Source organism: Pezoporus flaviventris, unplaced genomic scaffold (genome assembly GCF_033815535.1).
Source record: "Pezoporus flaviventris isolate CSIRO_AGI_PZ_B2104156 unplaced genomic scaffold, CSIRO_AGI_Pfla_v1 ptg000063l, whole genome shotgun sequence".
Classification (NCBI taxonomy): domain Eukaryota; kingdom Metazoa; phylum Chordata; class Aves; order Psittaciformes; family Psittacidae; genus Pezoporus; species Pezoporus flaviventris.
In genome coordinates this window covers 5659653-5685500 of record NW_026892611.1, presented here as the reverse complement: position 1 = coordinate 5685500, position 25848 = coordinate 5659653, and the positions used below count along the sequence as shown (strand labels likewise).

General features: G+C 42.4%; 1 protein-coding gene across 9 annotated transcripts in view; it reads left to right on the top strand.

The window, feature by feature from the left end:
* AUTS2 (activator of transcription and developmental regulator AUTS2) overlaps nt 1–25848 on the top strand; it is a 733524-nt gene that overhangs the window by 322460 nt on the left and 385216 nt on the right. For all 9 annotated transcript variants that reach the window (XM_061470335.1, XM_061470338.1, XM_061470337.1 and 6 more), the window contains 2 exons: nt 11253–11354; nt 19467–19502. In XM_061470335.1, the coding sequence (XP_061326319.1) occupies nt 11253–11354; nt 19467–19502 (138 nt within the window). The remainder of the gene's footprint in view (nt 1–11252; nt 11355–19466; nt 19503–25848) is intronic.

Below are 25848 nucleotides of genomic sequence, written 5' to 3'. Positions count from 1 at the left end.
AATTTTGTGGGCTTTTTTTTTCTTCCTTGTCTGCAAAACTTAGATCTGTTGAGGTTTCAGTGGCTGCTGGATGCAGAAGTGAAAAAAGCATTTTAAAACACCTTGGTGTCCCCCAAATAGCAGCATTTGCTGCCTGCCACCCGGATTTTGCATGCCTGCTTTATTTCACGAATGATTATTCACCACGGAGAAGTTGACGTTGTTTAGTGCATGGAAGGAGCGTGCTGACGCTTGCTGAGCCTGTAGAATGCTTGATTTAAACTCTAATATGGTTCGTTTTCACATGCTGATACTTAATTTTTGAAGTCTTGGGGATCATTTTAAAGCCTAAATATGTCAAAGCGTAGATGGGGTTCCATGTAGATCCAGCAGCACAGGGCTTTGTCTTCCTTCATTTCCAGTTATTTACAACTACTTTTCATTTGCATTAGGATTGAGTTTGGAGGGAGTTGGGGGTTTTTTTTAGGCTTTGGGTTTTCATTTGTGTTAGGGTTATTTTATCATAGATGAGCTTCTTCCAGGTCCTGCTTCACTAAATCCTCCCCTGTGAGAACATACATCGACTGTGTCTCCACGTAACAGTGAAAATAAGCTTACATTTTTCCTCAGCTGAGATGGATTGACCTAAGTATTTAAGCACTGTCTTGTGGTGAGGCCGTAATGTGTGTGTATACGCAGCTCTCCATTGTGAAGAGCACATTTTAGGCAACACTTTGGAACTCTTGTTCTACGTGACTTAAGTGTGCAGATTTATTCAGTAAGTCTAAACATTACTTAGAGAGCCAGTAACAACTTTCCAAGTGATTTTTGACCTTTCCCTGAACTTTACAGAATATTAAATGCCAGAATGAGGATTAATTCAAGTAACCATATTTCAGTAGTATTCCTGTGCTATAGGTTTTTGCACTTAGCTTAAAACAATAGTAAAACTCTACTTAACTACTGTATGACTGTATTTTCAAGATGGGTAAGTTTAAAGCATTTGAGTGAGAAGTTTTGGGGGTTATAAGTTTAAGGTGCAGAAATAGTCTGTCAAGTAATTGTAATGGACACCCAGTTCCCTGAATGGATTCTGTATCCGTTGAAGTCAATGGAAACTGTTCCAGTGGGTACTGGATCTTGCCTCCCTGTTGAGGCTGCCAGCACAAGGGCCAATAGCATTATCTGGCAGAATGATTTTCTGGAAATGAAGCTGGATTTGGACTTAGACTGAAGCAACCAGCTCATGAAATCCATCAAACATTAAATCACCTTTGGTCACTGTTGACAAGGGACAGGCTCCAAGATGTACCAGGAGATTTTTTTAATACTGGCAAATAGAAGGACTTATTATTTCAATTGGCAGAAGCAGTTTGGGTGAAAGCACAGTGCTGCCATGTTATTTTACTTTATTTCTCAGGAAGAGAGGAGAAGAAGGGTAGGCAGAAAGGGAGAAGAAATAATCCAAAAATCATGTAGAGCTAAGCCAAAACCCCAATAACTAGCTGGTATTGGTAGGAGTTTGAAGGGATTTTGAGTGTTTCAAACAAGCTGCAGTTATGTTAGGCCAGGGCAAAACTTCAACGAGATTTAAGACATGAAGCCAAACTGTGGTTTAAGGATGGAATTCTTCAGCGTTTCCTTTCCTGGTAGTGCTTGGGTCCTTACCGCCCCTTCCCACCATCACTGCCTCCATCATGCCAAACTGAAAAGCTCATCTGGATTAGAAGTGGAAAGAAAGGTGAGGAAATATCCCTGGGTTGTTTTTAACCTGGCACAGCTCCCTGCAAAGCCCCAGTGTCAGCTACAGCCCTACAACCCAGAGAGTCTCAGGGCTCTGGGGAGGAGCCACCTGGAGCAAGTGTATAGTAGCAAGGTTGGGCTCCTTGAGCAGAAGGAACTGTGGCCTGAGGTGCAGGAAAACTGCGATGTGTTAGTGCCAAACAGGCTGGTGTTACAGAGCAGCTCTCACGACTGCCAGCAACCTGTGCACACCCCAAAATGTGGCTTTTCCTGTTCAAAGAGCTTCCTTCCAAAGAGAGTAGAGCATGTACCACAAAGGTTCCCCAAAGTGGCAACTTGCTGCTATCAAAAACTAATCCAGATTTAAACAACTTAAACGACAGTGCCTCCCTTTGCTTTTCTTCAGAGTTCTTTGTGGTGACTTGCTTCTCTTCATCTCTAAACTCATCTCCACATCAATGACAGCTGCTAATGAATTCAGATAGTTCATTGCCTTCCCTTCTGTGCTGCTTCAAATACATTTGCTTTGTCACATAACTTCAGCTCCCCTTTCCTGCTAACAAATTGGTACTGAGGTGTATTATTATGACTTCTGCTTCTATCATTCAAACAAGGGGAAAACACAGTATGTACAGACATGAGTTATATGTCAAAATGCTTTTACTTCCCCCTTCCCTCTTCCTTCACATTATTAAATTATAGAGAAATACTATCGTAATAGCCTCTTGGCCAAGTCACAGGGAGCAGAGTTATGGTTCCCTTGATAAATTGCAAAACATTATTAAGTTTCGTTCTCTGGATGAGAGTATTGGCATAAAAGGACATCAACCACAGTCATATTGGTCCTGATTGCTGCTTAATTGCTGCTTGTTTGTGTTAGAGATCATGTGGTTGGATTGATCTTGCCCTGCTTTTGTCATTATAGTTACAACTTCCTCGTTTTCTCCTTGTACAGAGACCACAGGATGACTTTTAAATCTTGAATAATTTATATGGCTGGCCAGTTAAACGGCTTAAAATAGTATTATATTTTTAAGCCAATAGCTCAACCTTCAAATCATTATTTATGCAACCAAGTTATTAAATATTTATTCTGGGCTTATATCGAACTATGAAATAACAGGGCTCTTTTATATAAACAGTGGCAAGCAACTTGAGGTCCAGCCATGAATACTGATATTTCCTCCTTCAAGGCATTTATTTATTTCTGTAATGTTAACTGGGTGTCAGGTTAGTGGTCTGCATTGAGCAGAAAAAAGGATGATGGTAGCTGTGACTTAATGAAGGCGAGTGAGCGCTGTCACTCTAATGTTTTTCAGGGTTGGTTCATGGAGCTGCTTCACATCTTCAGATAGAATCATGGAATGGTTTGGGTTGGAAGGGGTCTTAAAGCTCATCCAGTTCCAACCCCCTGCCACGGACAGGGACACCTTCCACTAGAGCAGCTTGCTCCAAGTCCCATCCAACCTGGCCTTCAACACTGCCAGGTATGGGGCTGCCGCAGCTTCTCTGGGCACCCTGTGCCAGCGCCTCAGCACTCTCACAGTAGAAATTTCTAACCTGAATCTGCCCTGTTAAAATTTGAAAATGCTGCAGCAGTTGCCCCCAGGGACTGGTTTTTATGGTTTCATTTGTGTTATCTCAGTTCAAAAATGAAGAACCAAGCTGTCAGTTGACCCCAGTGTTCTGTGTGAGAAGATTTCACAGTTCTGGCAGCAATGACTTTCCAGATCTTTCCTGTTAGCCTTTTAGCAGCTCTTGCCCCAGTGGTAACAGGCAGTGGGTCCAGCCTCTGATCTCAAGGGCTCTGTCCCAGCCTCAGCCTTGGAGCTGTGAGGAGTTCTTGTTTCTCTTGAATGGAAAAGGTGAGGTGAGGTGGGAAAGCGGAGACAAACACTACCTTTAACTGGATTGTCCGGAAAGGGGAGAGGAGAACAGAAATATCACCTCATTTAGCCCGGAGTGCCTGACATCCGACCCCGAGGGACTCTGCGTGGCCTCTGGTTGACTTTGAAATGTATAACTTACTGGAAGAATACTTCAGTAAGAAGATAAAGGGAATCACATGACGGAACAAAAAGCAAACAGGCCAGGTCGAAAAATCCGAGCAGCACTGCAGCCCTACTGCTCTCTGCAAACACAGCTGAAGAGCTACCGTCTGTTTGAGCGAGGGGAAGTGTAAACCTGAGGCAGTTCCTGTAGAACTTCACTCATTTCAAATCCGCAGGATGATTGCTTCTAGTGCGCAAAGGAGATGGAAGATGGGATGAGACCTTTTGGCTGTACGCTGATACTGGGTAGGACAGAGCACTACAGCAGCTGTGCTTCAGAGATGGTACAAAGGCAATTTCCCTGACACAGTGCCCAGGGAGAGCCCTGGAGATCCAGAGTGGGATACAAACAAGCTCAGCAGCAGGACTGAGTAAATAGTAGGAGGAGCAGATCGATTCCAGCCCATTGCCACGGCTTTGGCTGCCTCTGAGCAGACCAGCCAGGCCCTTGCTCTTCATCCTTCTCTGCTGCACCAGTGTGCTGTGGGAGCTGCTTGGGAAGATTGATTGGTACAATGGAGTGCTTTGCAAGGTGTAATTTTACAGGCCGTATTTCTCAGTGTGCAGCCATCAAAATGCAAAGGGTCAGAAGAAGCCTATATTTTCTTGCAATTCAGTTTTTAGAGTGTGCTGAAATACACTTCATATGTTGCAATTGCCAACAGCTTGCTGCTTCATACTGCGCTTAACAGGAGCTGGGGAACAGAGCGAGTCTGTTACACTTTGTATGTTGTATAATGTATGTATGATTCTGGGGTGTGATGAGTTTATGCCAAATTTATCTTCGATTTCTGTATAAACAGCACAGAAAAAAATGATGTTTTGCATTCTTTCTGTAACTTAGATGAAATAGAGCTACAGAGCTACTTCAGAGTACCTTCTGTGTGCTATAGAGCTAAGGTTGCCCAAACATATAATGAAAGAGAAGAGGATCTGGAGATAAATGCCCATTCTCTTTACCCCCACCCCTGCTTTGGCAAGAGTGCTATTTATTCTTAGCCCATGGTGCTTCTGCTGTTGCTGCTGTGAGCAGAACACAATCACTTGGTGTTGCTGTAATAACAATGCTAAATAGCCAAATGCTCCCTAGAAGGTGGGTGTAGCTCTTGATTCCATCAGTATGATCCCCCCATTTAAGGCAGCAGAAGATGAGTTCCTCTACTTCAGTGTGTTGAGCCGGTGCAGCAGCAGCCTCTGCATCAGCTGAAAGGCAGCAGGAAATGACCATTGGTGCTTTAGAATAAGTTAAAGACACCCTTGGTCTATATCATAGAGCTAGTTAGTAACTGTTTATTTGTATTTGTTCAAGTTCTGTTAGATTTAGGTTTTGTTTGTCAACAGGAAGGAGGATATACATGGGTGTTCATTCTTGTTTTCCATAAGAAGAGTTTTTGAACGGGAAAATAATTCTTCTTACAGTAGAGGCAGGAAGGAAATAAAATCTGCTCTCTATTGGACTGCTTTCCCTTTACCACACAGGCATGCAAAATACAGCTCCATGTCCTGATAGGGATTTCATAGAATCCCAGATTGGTTTGTGTTGGAAAGGACCTTAAAGCTCATCCAGTTCCAACCCCCTGCCATGGGCAGGGACATTTCCACTGGAGCAGGTTGCTCCAAGCCCCATCCAACCTGGCCTAGTATTTGTCCAACTTCTGTCAATAGCATGGGAGATTTACATGAAAGTTGTTAAATGATGGCTGTTAATCGCGACTTGAACTACAAGCAACAAGGCTCGATTTACATTGTGCTTGGTTACTTTCTCGCTCTGCAGTTCCCATTTGTTTCCATACAGCCAGATTTGTTCACAATCATTGATAAAGTATGTTTCTGTGCAACCAGATATTCAGTCCTACATGAAATCTGCTGTTGCTCTTTTCTGACTGCTGGAAGATGCTTCATGTCTGTGTGTTTGCTTGGGCAGGGTAGGGACTGGTTCATTGGGCTGTGCTTGTGCAGCACTTACCAGGGGGTTGTTGCTGCTGGGCCTGTGGCTCTCTGTACCGCAGCAGCACAGGCAGGTCTGTAGTTCACCGTACTTCTGATGTTTGTGTGTGAATGCTGAGCCACTCAGAAGAGTTAAAGATGTTTTCTTAGTTATTCTAGATGTATTTTAATCAGCAGCACCCTCTAACTGAGCAGTGTTTAACTCGTCACCCTTTAACCGATGTTACACTGCTGATTTCTATACTTAGTTGTTCTGTTGTTCAAGATCACTTTTGGTTCAACATGAATTGTCATATTTAAAAATAAAATTTAACAGATCTTAAGGGAAACTATGTTTCATGTAAGTGTAAATGATGCTATAGTGCGTACTTTAATTCCACCCTAGTCAGTGGGGGTCAGTTAGTGGGAACTGCACTTAACTTTGTGGCTTTAAGAGCATGTCTTGAGGGTGCTGAGGTTCTGGCACAGGGTGCCCAGAGAAGCTGTGGCTGCCCCATCCCTGGCAGTGTTCAAGGCCAGATTGGATGGGGCTTGGAGCAACCTGCTCTAGTGGAAGGTGTCCCTGCACATGGCAGGGGGTTGGAACTGGGTGAGCTTTAATGTCCCTTCCAGCCAAAACCATTCTGGGATTCTGTGATTCATAATAAAAAGATGAATGGTAAAGCTAGTCAAGGAATTGGTCAGATCAGTGCCCCAGCTGGTGCTGGGCATGCTCCCAGTGCTGAATGCTGTATTAACTTCAAGGCATCTGATGCTAAAGAGGCTTCAGTGGTTTTATCTCTTGCCTGTCCCCCCACCTTCCACCATTATATGGTGGTGCCACTGCCCTGGTTCCCTCCCCAGACCAGCACTGGGAGCTGTGAGGGTGCCAAGCCCTGGAGAAACTGTGACAGATTCACGTCAAACCATGCTGAGCTGTTCTAGTGTGTTAACAAGGATCTTACTGGGTTCAGAAATGTCTTTGTACCATGTATGGCTCTCACCCTGGTCAGGACAAACTGCTGTCATGGGTTTGATATTGGACCTGTTTGGGCTTCCGGGAGTCAGGAAGCATTGCTAATGGCACGTGTATGAGCTGGTCACCAGCTGATCTGAGCTAGAGAACGTATTTACCCAGGTAGGAGCTGGATCTGAAGCGTTTTGGGCTGTCTTGCCCTTGCAAAAGCTGCATAAATAAAGAAGGAGAAGCAGGAACTGAAAGCTGAAAATTCTCCTCCCCATCAGCAGGGTTATGCCATCCTTGAGGAGCAGAAGTCCCCTTCCTCTAGAACTCTGATACAGGCTGAGCTTGCTGGCTGCGCTAGCACAGGGAGAAGTGTTAGTATTCATAACTTTATCATGTAGTGAAATTATCCTTTAATTCCATATGGTGTGGAAACTCAAGCGCCTCGAAACTATACCATAGATTCGCTGCTGCCAAATGGTATGGGGTTTTAAATTAAAATACATTAAAAAAAGAAAGAAAAAAGCTCAGAAGAGCCACATTAAGGTGGTTTGACATGATATATAAGCTCTGTGAAAAAGGCTTTTGCTAAATTCTCACTAGATTGATTTATTTTGCTTTCTATTACATGCTAACCAGGCACCTGTACTATGGAATTAGCTAAAGTGGCTTAGGGATCCCCCCAAGCAAACTGCAGTCCTGAGAGGATGATGCTCCCTGTAGCTTGGGGCTCAGCTGCCCTTTCATCCTGCCCCACACCTCTAAATGTGATCAGTTATCTCTGTCCTTTGTTCTTGTCCTTCCTGAGACAAAAGGCAGCAGCCATGTTGTTATGGGTTATCCTTAGGAGTGTTTTATGGCTTATGTCCCTCTATCCTTTCATTTCACAGAGATGTCTGACTGATGTAGTAGTTATAGCACTATTCCTTTAGCTCTGTCCTACTCCTAAGCCTATATATTTGGGTCTACTTTTGCCTTTAACTTTGAATGGCAGAAGGAAGCACAGCAGAGCTGGCCACAGCTGAATATTCAGTGCACTTTTGCTGTCACAAAATAGGGCTGAGGATTCCCCTGGGGCAAAAATAATTCCATTAGATTTCAAGTCACCTAAAAATCTCTCCATGCTCTGAAAAAAGAGTTACTGTTACTGCTACCCATTGCGGCAGTTTCATGTTGATGCTTTCGCATCTATTTTGGTATATTCGTAATCCTGGCAGTTTCTGGCCAGCTTCTTTGTGACCTTGAGGCCTGAGTTAGCCTTTCTCTGTTTTTCTTCCTGAAAGAAGAAACACTCTTAGTGTTATCATATCTTGTGCCTCTCCTCCTTCCCTCCTTCAGTAGCCTTCTCACTTTGTGTGCCTCATGGCAATTCCCAGCTCTGCATCTATTCTGCATTGCATTGTAGGGCAGCACAGTGACATGTCTCAAGTTCTTTGTGTTTATGAGCAGCAAGTGTTCTTCTGCAACCCACGATGTGGTGAGTTACCTTGGCCAAGGGCTGAACTCCCACCCAGCCACTCTCTCATGCTCCTCCACAGTCAGGGAATCCTTGAGTCTGTGCAAGTTCATTGGGAGTCAGCAACATTCTGCGTTTTTAGGGTTTTGTGCTTTCAAGCTAGGAAACATCTGTGTTTGCTCGTTGTGAGACCCTTTAGATGGATCCCTCCACGGATAAATTACTCCCATTGCACAGTGGAAGCATGGAGTCAGATGGGCTCTTTGCAAACCTCTCTTTGTTCCTCCCTCAGTGTAAATTAGAAGAGTAACGGCTGTCTTGGTAAGAGAAGGTCCTTGGTGAGACACTTGAGTAGACACCATGAGAATTTCATGCTGGCTTTGGTCTCCCTGACACAAAGGATACAGGAACAAGAATTGTCAGTGGTGCACTTTGAAGGGGAAGCCGGTTTTAGGGTTCCCATGTACCCCAGAGTAATGCCCAAATGTATGTACTGTAACTAAAGATCCAGTCATTCACTTGCAGACCTTTTTTAGCAGCACTGTGTTATTTCAACATCATTCTAATTTTAAGTGGTCAAATCTGTGTGAGTAGATTGAAGTGAACCATTTTCTATCCACATTAAGTGGTCTCATGGGTATTTGTATGTAACTTTAGGTTCTTAAAAGAAGACAATGGGCACATTTCCATGCTTCATTTTTTAATTTAACACAGATTGATGGGGTTTGGACTCAAATGTAAACCCTCAACACTTTGGCATGTGGAGAAACTCAGTTTGGAAAAAAAGAAAGGAAAATGTGGAAAGCTTATAAATCTAAACTTGGACTTAGTTCTGAGTTTGCTGTCTGGTCTGTGCAGTTCACTTCGTTCCTACGGAGTTTCAGGCTCGGATATCTTGGTCAGATTCTCTTATTCCTTGTAAATTTTGTCTAGGAAAATGACACCTGCTGGGTTTTTCTTCTCCTCTCTGTAAATAGCTGGAATTTCCAATGTAGGAGAAGTACCAAAATGAGCCATTGTGATGAGTTAGCAAATAACTGCTGCATGGAAATTATGCACAAAATAAATTGAGGTTCTAAAAATAAAGTGGGAGACTGGAAACAATTCTTCAGGCCCTGGTTGGAAGAAAAGTTTTTCCTTCATGGAGTGGATGTTGACAAAAGACTGAGTCAGGGGAACTTGATCCATTTTCCTTTGGGTGGTTAAATTTTAAACCCAGGACCATAAAATTACAGTACACAGTTGTCGTAGATAAGATCAGTGAGTTATAGATGTAGGACTTCTTGAGTTCGTTATTCTCCTCTTTGCTCCAAAACCTGCTACCTAGATCTATTAGATCTGACCGATAGAACGTTCCATTTGAGATAAAAATCTTTTTACTTGAGATTTTCTGGCTGAGCTGTGGAATATTCAGTTTATTTATTAAATTGTAAGTGTTTGACAAATAGCTTCTCTTCTTACACTGCATTTTCCTCGAGCTGAGAGCTCACCTGTGTCATTTTTTGCTGTTGTGCTCGTGCATTGAAACTCAGTTATGTGTCTGAGCCTTTAGCTTTATGTATATTCCCCTGTCTTTTGACTGATAGGGAGCACCCAAAGCTGCCTTTTACTGGAAAGGGGAATAAGGAATAAAAGGAAGCAGCACACACATACCGGACTTGCAGATGTGGTTTACTCTTATAGCAGTAGGGAGGAACTAATGATAACCATTAGGGTGAGAATGCTTCGTGCACCCCATTAGTGAACCTGGGGGAGAGCACCAATGTGTAGGGGTGGGAATGTGTACCTGGGAAGTAGAGCACAAGTGCATGTCTTGTTTGTGTGCACCTATCAGAGAGAGTGTGTGTGAATTTTTGTGTGTGTGTGTATGTGCAGCATGTTCTGGGAGAACTAAAAAAGAGGTAGAAGAAAAGAGGAAAGAAGTTGGTGGAGGATGTTCATGGAGAAGAAATTGTTTGTCTCTGGTCATGAAATGGAGATGAGTGGGATTATCTATTCCTGTACAGTCTGAATAGAAACTACTATGAGTGTATTAGTAATTAGAACAAGTTAGGAGGAGTTTGTTGTTATTTGTTATATCAATATTGGTAAGTGTAGTAGGTGTCTCATGAAATACTTCCCTAGGTACCTCACTGTTTTCCCTGTATTTACATCTTCTGCCAGTATTTATGCATGTGATTTTAAATCTGAATTACTTAAACTGACTTTTGCCGGTATTAGCTTCAAGAATAGCCAGTATTTGCAGGAAGTTAGCTTAAACAGAACATCAACAAGGCTGAAACAACGTTTTAATACATTCAAGCAGGATTTGTATATATATTAAACCAAGTATATACATTTTTTCAGCATTGATGTAGATGTAGTTAATATTTTCCTTTGCTGTATGTGTGTGTACGTGCTTGTGGACATGCATGCAATGTGTGGATATGGTAAATTCTCATTATGATGCTGTTGTAACATGTTGACTAGCACAGTCCGTGGTGTCAGGGAAAGCCAGTGTGTGATCAATTGTATTGAAAATCCAGTTTGTAACTTTATGGTATTTATTTCTTACAATGCCAGCAAAGTTGATTAAGGCTGGTTTGAAAGGCAATGCCAGTCTCATGCCTGTTAATTAGATCTTGTTGGCTTATGAATACTGAGGTTGGTCACGAAGTTTTAATAGTGCCGAGTGATTTAGAGGCTAGTGCAGCAAAAAGCCTCCCTGAGTGATGGCTGCTCCTTCCCCTGGCAGAGTTTCATTGATCTGAGATCTTTGGAACTCACGGTGTAATGAGGGAGGGATTGATTCTGTGTGTGATGCGATGATAACTGTAAAATCTGCATCTACGGCATAAATAGCTCGAGAAGTCTAGAAGTTCCCAAAGTGAAGATCTTAAACTGTGATTTCCTTTGGATGTGAATGTTCCCTCCCTCTGGCTGCAGGGTCTCTGCGCCTGAGCTTGCTTTGCTGTCTGCATTCATGGTCTCACCAAGATGCTGCCTTGACACCAGGGGTGTGCCATGCCAGTGCCAAAGCCACATAAACGCTGCTTTGTGCAGATGTGGGGTTGGGCTGCAGAAGAGCGGTGGATAAGGGCACTTAACCTGAACCAAACTAAACTCTTGCTGGTTTTGTTCTTCTTTGCTGCAGCTCAAGCCAGGTCAGAACAGTTGCCGAGACAGTGACAGTGAAAGCGCCAGCGGGGAATCGAAAGGTTTCCATCGAAGCAGCTCTCGGGAAAGACTCAGCGATGTAAGTAAAACTCATACAGCCAAATACTGCTCAACCCCTGGTCTAGTGTTCTAAGGGGGTTAAGTTGTAACGGGATTTAATTGCTGGGGTGGTTTGTTGCTGAAATCCCCTTCCCTTTGGGGGGCTGGGAGAGGAAGAGGTAAGTTAGGTCTTCTGCCCCATTGGGGTAAACTTCTTATAGTCTGGTACAGTGTCCGTTTGTGTGAAAACACTCATTCGTTTTGCAACAGTTGAAGGCCATTTAATGAAGTTAAAATGTTCTGCATAGTTTAGAAGTGAGATGGCCTGTCTTTACCCCAAGTGGGGAAGGAAAAGAATGTATTTCTTTGGGCTAAATAATGTCCTTATGAAAAGTATTACAGTGTCTGGAGACTCACCTAATTTGTATGTAATGAATTGATATAACATGGCCAACAATAGCATAAGCTCTGCTTTTATTGCTCTGCCTAAACTGCTGTGGAAGGTTCTAAGATGGCAGCTCTGTGGAGATTGTTTTTCTCTCTTGAAGAATGCTGGCCATTGACTGAATGACACGCCAGAGTTATTCTGACATATGAATGACTACAGAAATCTTTCTGTTGCTGCAATTAGATTATAATTTATTATGTGTACCATCACAATCCTTGAGTGTTTTATTCATGGCTCTGGGTCCTCTGTGCTACATGCTATGCAACACAGAATATAAAGACAGCCCTGTCCCAAAAGAATATCTAAATTGGGGATTTTGTAGATCAGGTCCTTTGCTGGGAAAAGCATGGATAGCTACATCACTAAGACCAATTTGTATCAGCCAGAAATCTGGCCCTACATTTAACTAACCCACATTTTGGAAATGGGGATTTTATCGATAGCATGTCTATGTAGATTTAGATGATGGATACCAGATGGTGTCCTCTGTAGGCCAATCCAATAAAACTGAATTGAGCAGACATTACAAGAAATACCTTTGTAAGGGATACATTTTGTTGTGCAAATTCAGGGCCTGAGGCGTGCAGCTAGCAGGTTTTGCTGAGTTGTGCATATCACTGGCACAAGCCGCCTGATTTTGGTTTTAATTTCCTGTGAAGGTGTGAATCTGTAGCACTCTCTTTCCTCATTCCTTTGTCACAGTAGTTTAGAGGTCCAGTTCCCTTCCAGAGCCAACCTTTATGGGTACAGCCATGTAGATACTTAAGAACCTGCCCTTTATAGCTGTCGGGTATGATTGGAAGAGGAGAATGAAACCAGAGGAGATGGTCAGTACCTGCTCTGTGCCGGTAGCAGTGGGTGGCAGCTGACCATCAGCATGCCACTGTTGCCATGCTAGCTTGCTCTGAGCCCTGTGGCAGCTGAGAAGCCGTTGCAGTGAACAATTACACAGCACCTTCCAGCAAAACATTTCACAGCTTCTTACAAACATGGTTTTAATTTAGCCTTGTCACTCCCTTGCCATGTACTCAGCACACAGCTCCAAGGCTTATTTGAGCTTCCCAGCAGCTCGTAGCATTGCACTGCCAGACGTGGCAACGAGAGCAGAGTCCTGGTTCCCCTTCCACTGATCAAATACAGTTTTTCCTCTGATGTTTTTACAATACTTTCCCTTTGTCTTGGCACTGTGGCAAATGAAAAGGAAGTGAAGAGCAAATACAACTTCCCTTGTGCACCCGAGAGTGGAGGCAGGGATTCACAGGTTGCTCAAAAGGAATGTTATGTAAATATATGTGACAATATACATTTCAAAGTGTTATACATTATTCACGTTTTACTTAATAAGTAAAGTTCTTCTATGCTTTGATAATTCATAGCAGTACGAGCATGTCTTTCTGGTCTGGAGTTGCCAGTTCAGTTGAGATTTGAAACCCATGCACGCCAGAGCACTCATCTGAGTGTGTTGTGGCTTCTCCCAGACTCTTTGTTAAACACCGTTCTGCAGTTCCCCCTGCCAAAGGCAAACACCCCGTGATGTTAAATGGCAGGGCCTTAAGTGGAGGTGATCCTTCCACTGCCAGCTATGGGTGAACCTGCCTTGAACTGCCCTCTTAGGCACAAAGATGCATCAAGGGCTTTATAAGGTTATTTTACAGGAGTAGTCTAATGATACCTACCAGACACTGTCCAGATACAACTACAGACCAAAGAGTAAGTTTTCTCTGAAGATCCTTTTCTGGTTTAGCATCTGTTTTATCAGGAAAAAAAAATGTGCCAGAAGTTGTGTACTTAACAGAGGATAGAACAAAACTGTAAAGTATTGCAGGCAGGTTAACCCTGAGGTCAGTAAGAAATTTTGGACATGAAATATAATGGGTCCTCACTAATGCAGCCGGACATCATTGTAAGTTGAAGCATGGCTACTGCATGGGAATCTGTATAATGAATGAAGTGCATGTACTCTAGGTGGATGATCAATTTTCACATCCCTAGTTGTAAGCAAGCTGTTGAAACAGAAATGTTAGCTCCCCGAGCTTTAATGCAGAGCCTAAGTGATAGCTTAGTGACAGATGCAGAATGGGGGAGATAGTATAATGAATATCCAGTTGCAAACTGACATGTCAGTGGCTTCATTCCCTCTCCTGTCAGATATCTTTCAACTGTGCATATTGTAAATGTACCTACAGTCTTTGGGCAGCGGAGATTGATGCAAAGCGTGTTTACAAGGGGTGACTCCTTTCCAGGCTAATGAGATCCAAGCAGGTAATTTGCAGCTTGTTGCAAGAGAGGTGGTCAAAAATGAAAAGAAGATAATTCAATGAAAAGACCATGTTAAACAGGAGTCTTTCCTCATAATGAGGCTTGAAATAGCATCAGAGGGTAGGGAGAAGAATGTTCTTGTCAGATGCAATGCAGTGAGACTGATTTCCATCAACTCCTTTCTTTGTCTTCATCTAGCACATGTGGACACACAGGCACACACCCCTCTGTGGGAGAATATAATTAGCAGAGATCTTGACCTCTGCTAGATGAGGGATAATGATTGCTGGAGTGCTCCATTGCAAGCATTTGACAGTGCCCTAACACATCTCCCCCTTTGAATTTCATAAACCCATCTCTCTGCTTTCTCCCTGATACAGTATTTTTTTGGAATGACAACTTGTTTTTTCCTTTATGGGCAGAGGTAGCTCCAGGGGCCTAAAAGAGAAATTGGAAAGCTGCTCCTCCTGTATATATAGGGTGCTGTAGTCAGTTTAATCTCATCAAAATCTTGCCAGTAGTAGAATTCATTTTGTTGAGATTTTGCTTGGAGACAAGATGGCAGAGTTTGCTCTTCTCTTCAGCTTGGAGCTCACTCAACTGTTTTCCTTATCTTTCTGTATGTATTTAGTTTTAATTGACTCTTCCCACTTTTGGAATACAGGGGTACTTTTTAGCCATGTTTTACAAAGCAGCCAGGAGATGGCTTGGGAAGAACATGAGAATTACAGCTAACCTGGATGGTAAACACAGAGAGCGTTAAGCCACCCCTTTGCTATTCAAAGACAAATCAACCCCCCTGATTTCTTTGGTGCATGTTCCTGAATTCCTTATCTACCACAGAACTGAAGCTTACACTCAGTGAAGTCATTGCCAGTGCCGTTAAAAATCTGATGGCTGTGAAGTGTGAACCTTGCTCCATGGTCTGGTAGTGACGGTGCAAGCCTGCATTGACTGGAGAAGGCTGAGGTGCTTAGGTCACCCCTAGCCCTTCCTGCTCCTGCTGGTGTGGGTTCTGGTGAGGCTTTCAGCAAGGGATGAACAGAAGAATCCTCTCATGTGTTGTCATGGCCTGAGCAGCAGCACTGGTCTTCCACAAGCGTACCCTGCCTGGCCTCTGTTTCTGCTGCACAAGGAACCTCAAGCTGGCACCTTTCTGTCTGGAATATTGTTCCAGTTCTTAAACAGGGAGTGGAGCAGGAATCTTTCCCCTCTGTCAAAGGTCTCACCTTGGGCTCACATCAAAGCTGACATGCTCTTTCATGAGTGCTTCCCTTTTCCCAGTGCTTTGTAGCTCTGGCGCTTAATAGGTTCCAGTGAGGTTGCAGTGAGGGGTACGTCCTGCAGTGCCCTGCCCACCAGATCTGCTGCTGTCTGCATCAGGAAGAAAGGTGTCTACACCCCCAGTAATGTAATCCAATGGGCAGCTCACAGTTTTGGCCTCAAACATGGACTATTTCAATTCTCTGTCTCCCATTCCTCCCACTCTGCACTGAGCCCAAGGAAAGACAAATTGAGAAACACTCTTTGGGTTATGTGCTCTGAAATCCTCAGTACTTTTCCTTCTCCAGAATATCCCCAGTAATCTTGGCTGTATCTAAAGTGGAATAACACCAGCACAGCTCTGTGTGTGTTTTTGCCTGTGTGTGTGTGCCAGAAGCTGATCAGCTGCAGCGACTGCTGCTTTGTGTGTGTGTATGCGAGGGTGTGTATGTGTGTGTTTGTGTGTCTAAGGTTGGGTGCTTAAATGCTTTGTTACATTATGTTAATTCCTCGGCAGTGCAATCAAATTCATGTCGTAATTAAAGCTGTCAGTTGGAAGGCAAGCCAATCGCCACGAAAACACAGCATAACAAATGAAGTGAAATGATTCTGCGTGTAGCTATACAATGCTTCGCCAGGCATGAAATTAAATAAGTAATTTGATGTTGACATCAGAAATTGAAATGATACCCACTGTTCCTTCATTCAGTCAGACCTGCATAAACAATAGCCAGAACAAATATGTACAACACAGGCTTTCTCCCCACCCAGATCCCCAAGTAATGCACAATATATATGCAAAATGGGTAGAACTGTGCCTTCCAAGACCTCAAGGATGTAATTTTCTTTGGTACACAATAAACTAATGCTTGCACGAGGGTTACTGTGGTTTTGATCTTGGGCCAAAAGTTGTTCTTCTTAAGAAAGGAAAGAAAAAGAAAAAAATACTCTTTTTCATTACAGAAGGAAAATAACAGAACCAAAACCTTGTTAATTCTAAACAAGTGACTTGTGTTTTGCTGATGGGCACCTGATGCAGGCTTCTGCTGGTGGTTGTGTGAATATCAAATAGTGTATCTAATGTCGAATTGTGCAGAGGGTTTCGGAAAGTGAAACCATTACCTCTATTATAGGCACACTTTATATAAGAGATGTAGGACCACGACTCAGCATGGGCTTGTAAAGATGCTGCATACACAGTATCACTGTCAGCAGTTGGTACCAGGCTGGGCACGGGGTGGTAGGATCCTTTCGCTATTGGGAGTTATCACAAAAGGTGAGAAGCTGTCTTCTTGCATAGCCCTCGCTTCAGCCTCTCTGCTCTGTCCACACACAGTTCACGGCACAGCTGACTTAGTCATCCATGCATGTGCAATGCAGTCTTTTGTACTCCAATTCAAAAGAGTTTGCAAACCGTACGGTCCATATGCAGCATGCAGTGTGTGCAGGGCTCTATTTCCATCCAGCAAACTCAGATTCCCTGGAAATGCACAGTTGTTTCTTTTCAGTGGAAGTCATTTGACTGCTGTGTTTCGACTGTCCTCCCATAGCCATTTCAGCATCGCTTTTGAAGGAATGGAAATATTCAGTGGGAAATAATTTGTTTGCTTATTCTTTTTTTCTTCCTTTTTATGGTTGTGTTTTGATACTTGATCCTTCCAAAACTTGGAATAAAAAGCAGACAAAAATGACACACAGATGCAGAATGCAAACTTTGGAGCTTTCAGCTTGGAAAGTAAGTTTGAGAAATTGGGAGTGAAAGAGTGGGACTCGATTGGCATCCATCCATCGCTCAAACAAAAGCAGTTCTAATGATTGCATGTTGTAATTCTGTGGGTAGATGTGTAGCTTCAATGAAAAGAATTTAAATGGCATGAAGCAGAAAGCAGAGTGAACAAAGCAAAAGAGGCAGGAGATCTGATGTGCTTGACCAGGAAAGTAAATGCATTAGATACTGCACTGAAGGGTGCTGAAATGTGCTGTCCAGCAGGTATTGCAGATCCGCAGTGTGCAGGCACAGTGCCTCACAAGCTGTATGTGCCCATGAAGGGGACTTTCTAGCTGGAAGCAGTATCCCGGCTGTGTGATGAAGGGGGCTATGGCAGTTGCCACGTTATTCCCAGCTCTGTGGTCACAGGGATGTAGGGGGAAGTGGAGCAGTTTGCCTGAGCCCAGGGGTGATGTGTTCCCAGATCTGCACTGCCCATTGCTCTGTGCCACCCAGTGATTGCTGTGGAGGCACTTTCAGGGGCATTGTCACTGGGACCAGTTGGGTCTCGCTGTGGGTGATTGTGGCAGAGGAAGTTTGAGGCCCCAGAGCAGCAAGAGTGGGGCTAGAAAGACCGGGGAATTAATTTATTTCTGTGGAGCTTGCCTTGCGTGCTGGTGAACGAACCTGTAGGCTGCAGCTCTTGAGGCCTTCAGTCGCCGTAAGATACTAAGAAAGTGCTAACATACTAAGAGAGAGTGCTATAGGAGCAGGAACCACAAACCTTTCAAAGCTGTGGAGCAGTTCAGGTTGTCACAACAGCACTTGTTGATTGGATGGTATTTGGTACCCTCATGACAACCAAGGTGATTTCCTCTAAATAAACCTCTAACTTCTAGTGTCTTAAACCAGAAGGCTTTCCCCTATGTGTACATAACCTCTCAAACCTCTCTTTTCAGTAGTGCTTTGGTGAACACACAGTAATATTCTGATTATTTACGATGAATTTTGGTGTTAATTTGAAATTTCTTTGCACAATCTGTTTCTGCCCGAAAACAGATTTCATCTTTCAGTAAAAAGATCCCATAAGCCCCTCTTTGGGGCTTATTTTTTATCATGCAAGTGCTGCACTCCACAATCAGAAATCAGAGAATTTGCTCTTAGGGTTCCCTGGAATAGTGTCTTGGAACAGGGATGACAGTGGTGCAAATTCTGCCTGTTTCCAAGGTTTTGATGCACAGAGGCCCCTGTGCAGTTCCTGGTAATCACTGGGCTGTGTCATTATTGGAAGTGAGCTTGTGCTGTGGAACAGGAATTGAGCTAGAGGAGTTAAAGACTGGGCATCTGGACTGCCCTCTGCTTGGTAGAGAACTGATTTGCTTCCTTGTCTGTTGAGCAGCCTGGCTTGAGTGCTTCGGGTGTGACGGGGCTGTAGTGTTGGAAACTGTTGACCCTTTAATGTAGGAGGCAGTGACCTGGATCAGGACTGGGGTGGTTAGGTCTCTCACCATGGCTCTAAGAGAACCTGCTGTGTAATCCCTATTGCTTAGATGAAAAATGAAACAACCCCCTTTATCTCCTTAATTCCTGTGAATGCAGAGGTTGTGATTGTGTCCCACTTAACCTGATTGTCATGATGCATTTTTTTTAAGCATTTAAACCTTTCAAGTATTTTTCATGGTGGTAATATTAGTTTTAATTATTTTTATGGGTTTGAATTTTGAAATCTATTTCTCACTGTAGATATTGCTTGTTTGTCTTACTCTTTTCTTTTAAAACCCTTTGGTTTGTCAAAGACTGTGGCCATCCAAACGGGAAGCTGTAGTGACTGCCTTCTCCAGGCAGTGGTGCAGTGAGTGGAGCAGCTTCCCTGTGCCCACACGTTCTTTACATTTCAGACTACTAATTATGTTTACAAAATGTCTCATTTTAGGAAAGCACTATGTGTGTACTAACTTGGGCCTTTCGGGAATAAATTGGCAAACAGGTCAGACACTGCAAAAGTCATCCAAACCCACTGGGCTTTTTGTTTTGAAGTCAGTCTATGTTTTTTTTCCTTTCCCCCCTCCCGCCTGCCCCTTTGTGGCCACAAAGCTGAGTAGCTGGAGTCCAGGGCATTGAATGTCAGCATGTCAGGGAGGCTGGTTGATGAGTGTCTGTTTAGTCTCAGTGCAGGGCGAAATGCCATCATTAATTCATTACCCAGCTGCCTGTCAAATAAATTGGCAATTACGTCCACCGCAGAAGCTTGGAATTCAGTAAATAGCACGTTACCATCTCCGAGTCGTTGAGAGATGTAAAGGGAAAAATTAAGCAACACCATGTTTGTTTCAGTAGCAGATGACAAGGGGCAGCACATTGGTGCTGTGATGTAGTGATGAAAAGCTTGGAAAGGGCTGGTAATGAGCTGTGTGGATTGGAACGTGTTAAAAACCATCACTGACTTTCCACTTTGTCTTTGTGTTTTATTGCAGAGCTCAGCTCCTTCCAGCTTGGGAACAGGCTACTTTGTAAGTGTATCTCAGCTTTAACACATTGCCTCTGAACAGCATAACATTACTCCTGAAACCAAAGTGCCTTATTATATGGAAACAGGAATAAATAACCAATCTCAGTCTACTTGATAGGTTAACCTCTCTTTTTCTATTTCTTCCTCCACAAATGCATTGTAAGTAATACTTCAGGCATGGTGGTCAGCATTTTCCTGAACTAATCGGGTGTCATATTAATTACTACATACATTCCAACGGTATTTAATTTGCACAATTATACCAAGTAAAATGAACCGCGGTCCTACCAGCTCTCTAATCTGAGATGGTAGGGTCTTAATTTCATCATGTACTGGTTATCACTGATGCACAGACTTCAAAGAGTTTCTTTTGGCATTCTTGTCTCACCTCCTGTGTACCACAGACCGGAGAACGTGACACAGTGATTTCCATGTGTTGGTTACAAGCCCCATGTCTCACAGATCATTTGGGAAAACACAGCTTGTTTGTATTGTATTTATGCTAGATTTGCATTTAATGTCATGAGAAGAGGATCAGGCCCCAGCTGGTTTGATAATTGATCAGTCTGCTTTTGTTATTTATTTGCATGCCCCTTCATTGATTTAAGAGTCTATATTGCTACCTTTCTATCTGTTTATTCCCACATTCATCAGTATGCATTTTACTTGCACAGATAAATTTGGGAGTGAAAACTGTTTTCCAGTCAATACAATGCACTGTTTATTTTCTTTCCAGATTTGTATTTAAATTGCTCATACTCTGTTTCACTGGTAACCTGTGTCGTATTCTCCAAGCACTTCTTTTCTGCCTTTATAATATCTGTAGGAGAAATAGAGCATTATGTATGTCCAAAAACAGGTGGGTAAAACACAGACTTTTTCTATAGCATTTCTCTGTGTGGTTAATAGCATAATCAAAGTCTGCTTCTATCTTTTCATCAAACTCTGGGGAAAAGAAAACTATACAGGATTTGATTACATGATGGGAAAACTTTGTTGCTCTCTTGTCAAATTCCCAGAGAGTAATTTTCTTCATTAGTACATGGTGAAATTTAGTCTTTTTTTTTCACAGAGGTCTGTGATCCTATAAGGAAGTTATGGGATTAAACTGGGTACATGTGACCTTATGTATAAAGTGTAAAATGCAAGCACCAAAATTGCTTAATACCTGGAGAAATGTCATGTCCTGCTGTATTTACACTGGGCTTCTGACAGACTGACTGTTTCTGCTGGTGCCAGGGGTGAGGTCTGAAAAGGGCATTATTAGTTGACAACACTTTTGTGGTACTTCTAATTGTACCAAAGCCCAGATCTATATAAGGTAAGTTGTGAAACAGGAAAAAAATGATTTTCTTTTTCCAACACTTCCCCTGTTTTATGTCGTGTGTTTTTAAGAGGGAGGGGATGAAGGGAATAATAATACCAAATGACTCAACGTTTATTTTGCGTTAAGACTAAAGCTTGAATGTCTTTCCATGGTTCAGAACAAATTGCTTTCCTTTCTCTGGGCACTTAAAATTCAGATCATATGAACATATACAGACATGCTCTGGAATGGGACAAATATAATCTGGGATGGGAGGCTTAAATGTATTTAAATAAACCTTGTTCTCCTTATAGTGAGAGCTGAATATGCATGGTTTAAGAACAATGTTCAGCTTCGTCTTTAGGAAGTAGAGGTAGCAGAAGAAAAGCCATCTGCTGTTCCCTTGCACCATACTGTCTGTGGGTTGGTCCAGTAAAGTGAAAATCTGGAAGGTGTCAACATCCCCTATGCTCCAGTAAAAAGCTTGAAAGTTTCCAGTTCTCCCGAGTTAGGGGTTTAGTAACAAGAAGAAGCTTGACATCCTCTAGTGCCAATGTATTGGCACTTTGCATCACACTCATTTGGATCTGTGTAGGTGGGCCAGAAATCCCTTACTAGTTTCCATTAATATGGTATATTTAACTGTGCTGTTCTTTATCTCTAGTCACAGTAATAAGATTTCTTTAACATTCTTTCTTTACTAATAGCCGAATAGATAGAAAACGTCCTTCAGTTTCTGTCTTAAAGTCATTTTTACACTTACACAGACTTGGATGAAACGTGGAGGGTTGGTTTTTTCCTTCCTTTTCACTTTGGAAAATTGTTTTTAGGATTATCTTGCTTATTGTTTGGAAAAAGTCTGTCCTCTTATTAACTTACATGGGGCAAATAAAACCCAGATGTGTTTTGTGGTACCAGACAATGAGAAAAATGCTTCAGAATGCTCCAATTAGCATGTGTTTCTGATCAATGTAATCATTGTAGTATCAAAGTGCAAAAGAATATGCACTTAAATTGACTTCTTTTTCCCCAAAGCTTTTAACTGGAAAAGATGGTTAGTTTTTGTGCTTAGTGTAACACAGAACATCAGGACAAGGTTTATTGGTCTCAAATATAACAAAAATAGTTTTCAGTTTGATAGGTAATAATAAAGCTTTTGCCTGTGGAAGTTATTGATCACTGTATTTTGTACTTTGGACTGTGAAATACTACCTACTGTAGCACATGAAAGGAACACAGGCGACCAGGTAAGTTAAAATGGATAAACAATAGAGTCACTATCCAAGCACATATGCTACAGAAAGCAGAACCACAGATGGAAGCAAATTCAGAATTGAATGAACACTCAGGGATGGATTAAGTAGCTTGTGTTTGCTGTTTAAATCCAAGTACTGATGGAACCTTTGTGTGTTTAGACCATATTACCTAGCACGTATGTAATGTTGGACCTGGAATCTCCTTTAAGAACCACGCTTATGCCAAGCACTCAGGTTTGATGAGTGGTGGGTCATGTGTGTGCAGTGTTTGTGGATGCTACAACAAAGCAAAAAGTAGTTTTGGATCCTTTTATTCTATAGGGAGCCTATAGAAACCTGACACCTCCCAGTAATACAAATTCAATTTTGTAGTGTCTTTGCGGTAGTTCCCTCCTAGTAATTCATTATGTGCTTCCAATAGTAGTGGTGAAGGCTGAAATCTTGCCTAGTTTCATGTTGTAACTAGGTAAATACCTGACTGGCAGAGTTGGAGACTGCATTTTTACATTCTTGTTGCCTCTACATCAGTGTTCCTTTCAAAGCAGTAGGTAAAGGGAAAATGTACTTGCTCTGGGGTAGGCATTTGTTCTGCCTGCTTTGAGAACCCATCTTTGCTCTGAAGTCAATGGAGAGGGCTGGGAATCTCCACGAAGGGATTCAGCCTCATTCGTACCTAACTGGGATGATCAGAGCTGCCAGTGATAAAACAGACTTTCCCATGAGGTGTCTTCAGCAAAGCAGGGCACGTGAGTGTAAGTACCCACTGAGTGAGCGTTAATGATGCAGAGCTGTTAAGGAGTTCCAAGTACCTCCAGGAGTTTTGTTCAGTTAGGAACAACTTGTATTTCTTTCACAAGTGCTGGTATGTTCTGTAGTTTTTGTTGCTGGAATGTGGTCTTGGCACTCCTTCTCAGAGTGGACGCGTCCCTTTCCTTTTTACATACTGGTAAATCAATAGTCATAGAAGAAACAGGGATAAAAATCATTCTAATTCGCCTCGGAAGCCTTTTGCACTGACCTGACTTTCTTGTTTTCTATGGGACCAGTCCAGTGTATGTTTGGTGCACGTGAAAGAAGATTGGATGTGTGGTTGGTGCACCCTGAGAATCACAACTAAATGCTTGTGGAAAATCTCCCAGTTGTCTTTGATATTAGTTGCATTGCAAATTGTTGCTGTCATCAAAGATAGAACCTAAGGTAGATTATGTCTTCCCAGAAGTCAGACCAGATAAATGGAAAGGAGTTAGAATTTTAGGGAAAACCCCAGCTTTTTAGCTTTGAAAATAATTTGAATTATGTGAGCTTCTAGCGTTGTCCAACCCTCTGTGATTTCAGGTCTTTGAGAGAGATGGTTTAGAGTATGGTTGGACTTTAGATGATCACAAAAGCTTTTTCTCTCCTCTTACTCTGGAGAATGTTTATTGCTGTTTTTTGGTGTGTGTCTCACACTCAGGCAGATTCACATTAAAGGTTACAGGTGGTTCACTGGTTTGCAGCACAAATCAGAACAGAAATCAAAACCTAAATAACTGACTATTGTATTTTTAAATGCCAAACCCATTTCCCAAGATTGGCAGGTTCTTTGGCCATTGGAGTTTCTCTGTTTATGGCAGCTTGATTCCATTCCTTGCATTGATCTGCTCCTCAAGTCTTTGTGGCAATTTCTGAGGGTTTTCTGTTCCTATTTCTTAATGCTTATTTTTAGCTAGCAGGTTGTGTCCCAAAAAGCAGAGAGTTTGTGGATATTTCAGTGCTGGACAAAATTTAGTGACAAGCTAGTGATGGAAATAGTATTGGGAAGGGAGAACGTAACTCCTGTGGCACTTCTTTTCCAAACAATGCCCTTGCTCCACCTTAAAAAAAAGGAAGAAAAAGGAAAAATGTGATTTGCACATGGGCTGGTGACTCAGACAAACATAAATCGTGAGCATATTCCCAACGGCTCTAGCTAATCAGTTGTGCTATCCAATTTGGCCCTGAGTGGGTTCAGTTCAGCAGATGTTTGCGTAGTTACAGCATGCCACTGGGACACTGTGTTGTGCAATGTTGCATTACATTACTCAGAGCTCTAAAAACTCATCCCAAGGAGACTAAGTGGAGAACCAGTGGTATTACTAGGGAGATGATGGAAAACCAGTACTTGGCCTAGATAAGGCCAGTTATTTCACTATGCAATAGGACTGCTTTTTGCCCTAGACATTAACTTACAGAAGAAATGTGGAATTAGTTATACCAGCACATTTTCTAGGCTCATATTCTAGGATAGAGTCCTTAAACCCGGTAGATTTTTCCTTCATTGTCATGCAATGGCAGTGGTCCTGTGCAGCCTATGTTTTGTTCCTTGAGGTGGTCAACTTTGTGGTGATGTTGAGGCTCCTCTGGTGGGAGTGTGTTAAGAGACTCTACTCTAGGAGAGTACAGTAAGACCTATTAGTTCCCAAAGGAGAGAAACAGGTTAGATCAAAAGTCTCATTCAAAAGAGATTTAATACACTCAACCAGCTAATGTTACAGATGGGATACAGTAATCTACTTCACATCATGTAGACAGTGGTGTTGGTAAATAGTTGGTTTTGCAGGTAGGTTAAGTTGCTCGATTATTTTTAGTGCTTCATTTTAGAAGCCAAACATACAAATGTGTTTTGCTTAGGTGGAAGTGTGTATCCACCTGAAATGCTGTGAGGTCTACAAAAAGCACTGCAATGGTGGCTGTTCAAATGGCACCACACTTAATAAAGTGTCATGTCCCCTGTGAATACAGTTGCAAAGACAGTTGTTATCCTGTGTTTGGCACTATAAATCATTGTTAACAAATCCTAATTTGCTTAATGGGGTAATGAGTGATCTCCAATTTTCTCCCTGTAATTAGTTTTACCAACTATTATTGTGAAGGGTATACTGAAATCCATTTTAGCTCCACTTTAAAATCTCCCTGTGCCCATTCTTTGCAGAAGTGAAGCTGACAACAGAGATTCTGATAGGAAATTCATATGGGAGAAAAGTGGACAAGACCCCCAGTAGAAATCTCTGTGGGTCATAATTACCTATGAGTATTTGTAGACCCCAGTGGAGCAGATGCGGTGTGGAGCAGTGGGACCTGGAAACCCTGGTGTTTCTTTATCTCAAAGCTTTTAGGTGTTGTCTTGTATTTTCCAGGAGCCATTGAAACGCAGTTTATTGTAACAGCTTTTGTAAGGGAGGCAACATCACTGCCAACTAAACACATTACATGTAATAAAGTCTACCCCAAGTCTATTAATTCTAGCATTTGTAAACTGTAGTGTTGCTCTTAGGGAGAGCTGAGACTCACTAAAGAGTTTGCTAACAATATGGCCATCAAAGCAAGAACAGTAAAAGCAGCTTATGTATATCATCAGCATCCTACTAATCATGATGAGAACAGCTGAAGCAAAACAACTGACTTTGGAGAAGAAACCTGTATTTTTCTAGAGGTTAAGAGAAACACATATTATTAACTCAGTATTTGAGGGATGTTTAGGTGAGAGGAATAAATTATCTGGGCTGGAATGATGAAAGCCTGATTGGTTTTGCAGCCCTTCTGAGTAGTTGTTCACACATTGTAGAACCCTGCCTTAATGCATGCTTCTGCTTTTAGAATAAAATGCTTTGAATTGAAATTATTAATCCTTACAGTTCTGCTTTGAATTGGGTGCAATTATATTGTCCAGATCGTAAACAAGGAAAGCAGGGCCCAGCAGCAGTTTCATACCCAGCTAAGCAGAACTGAGGTCAGATTTCAGAGTTTCAGGTCTTTGAGGTTCACCC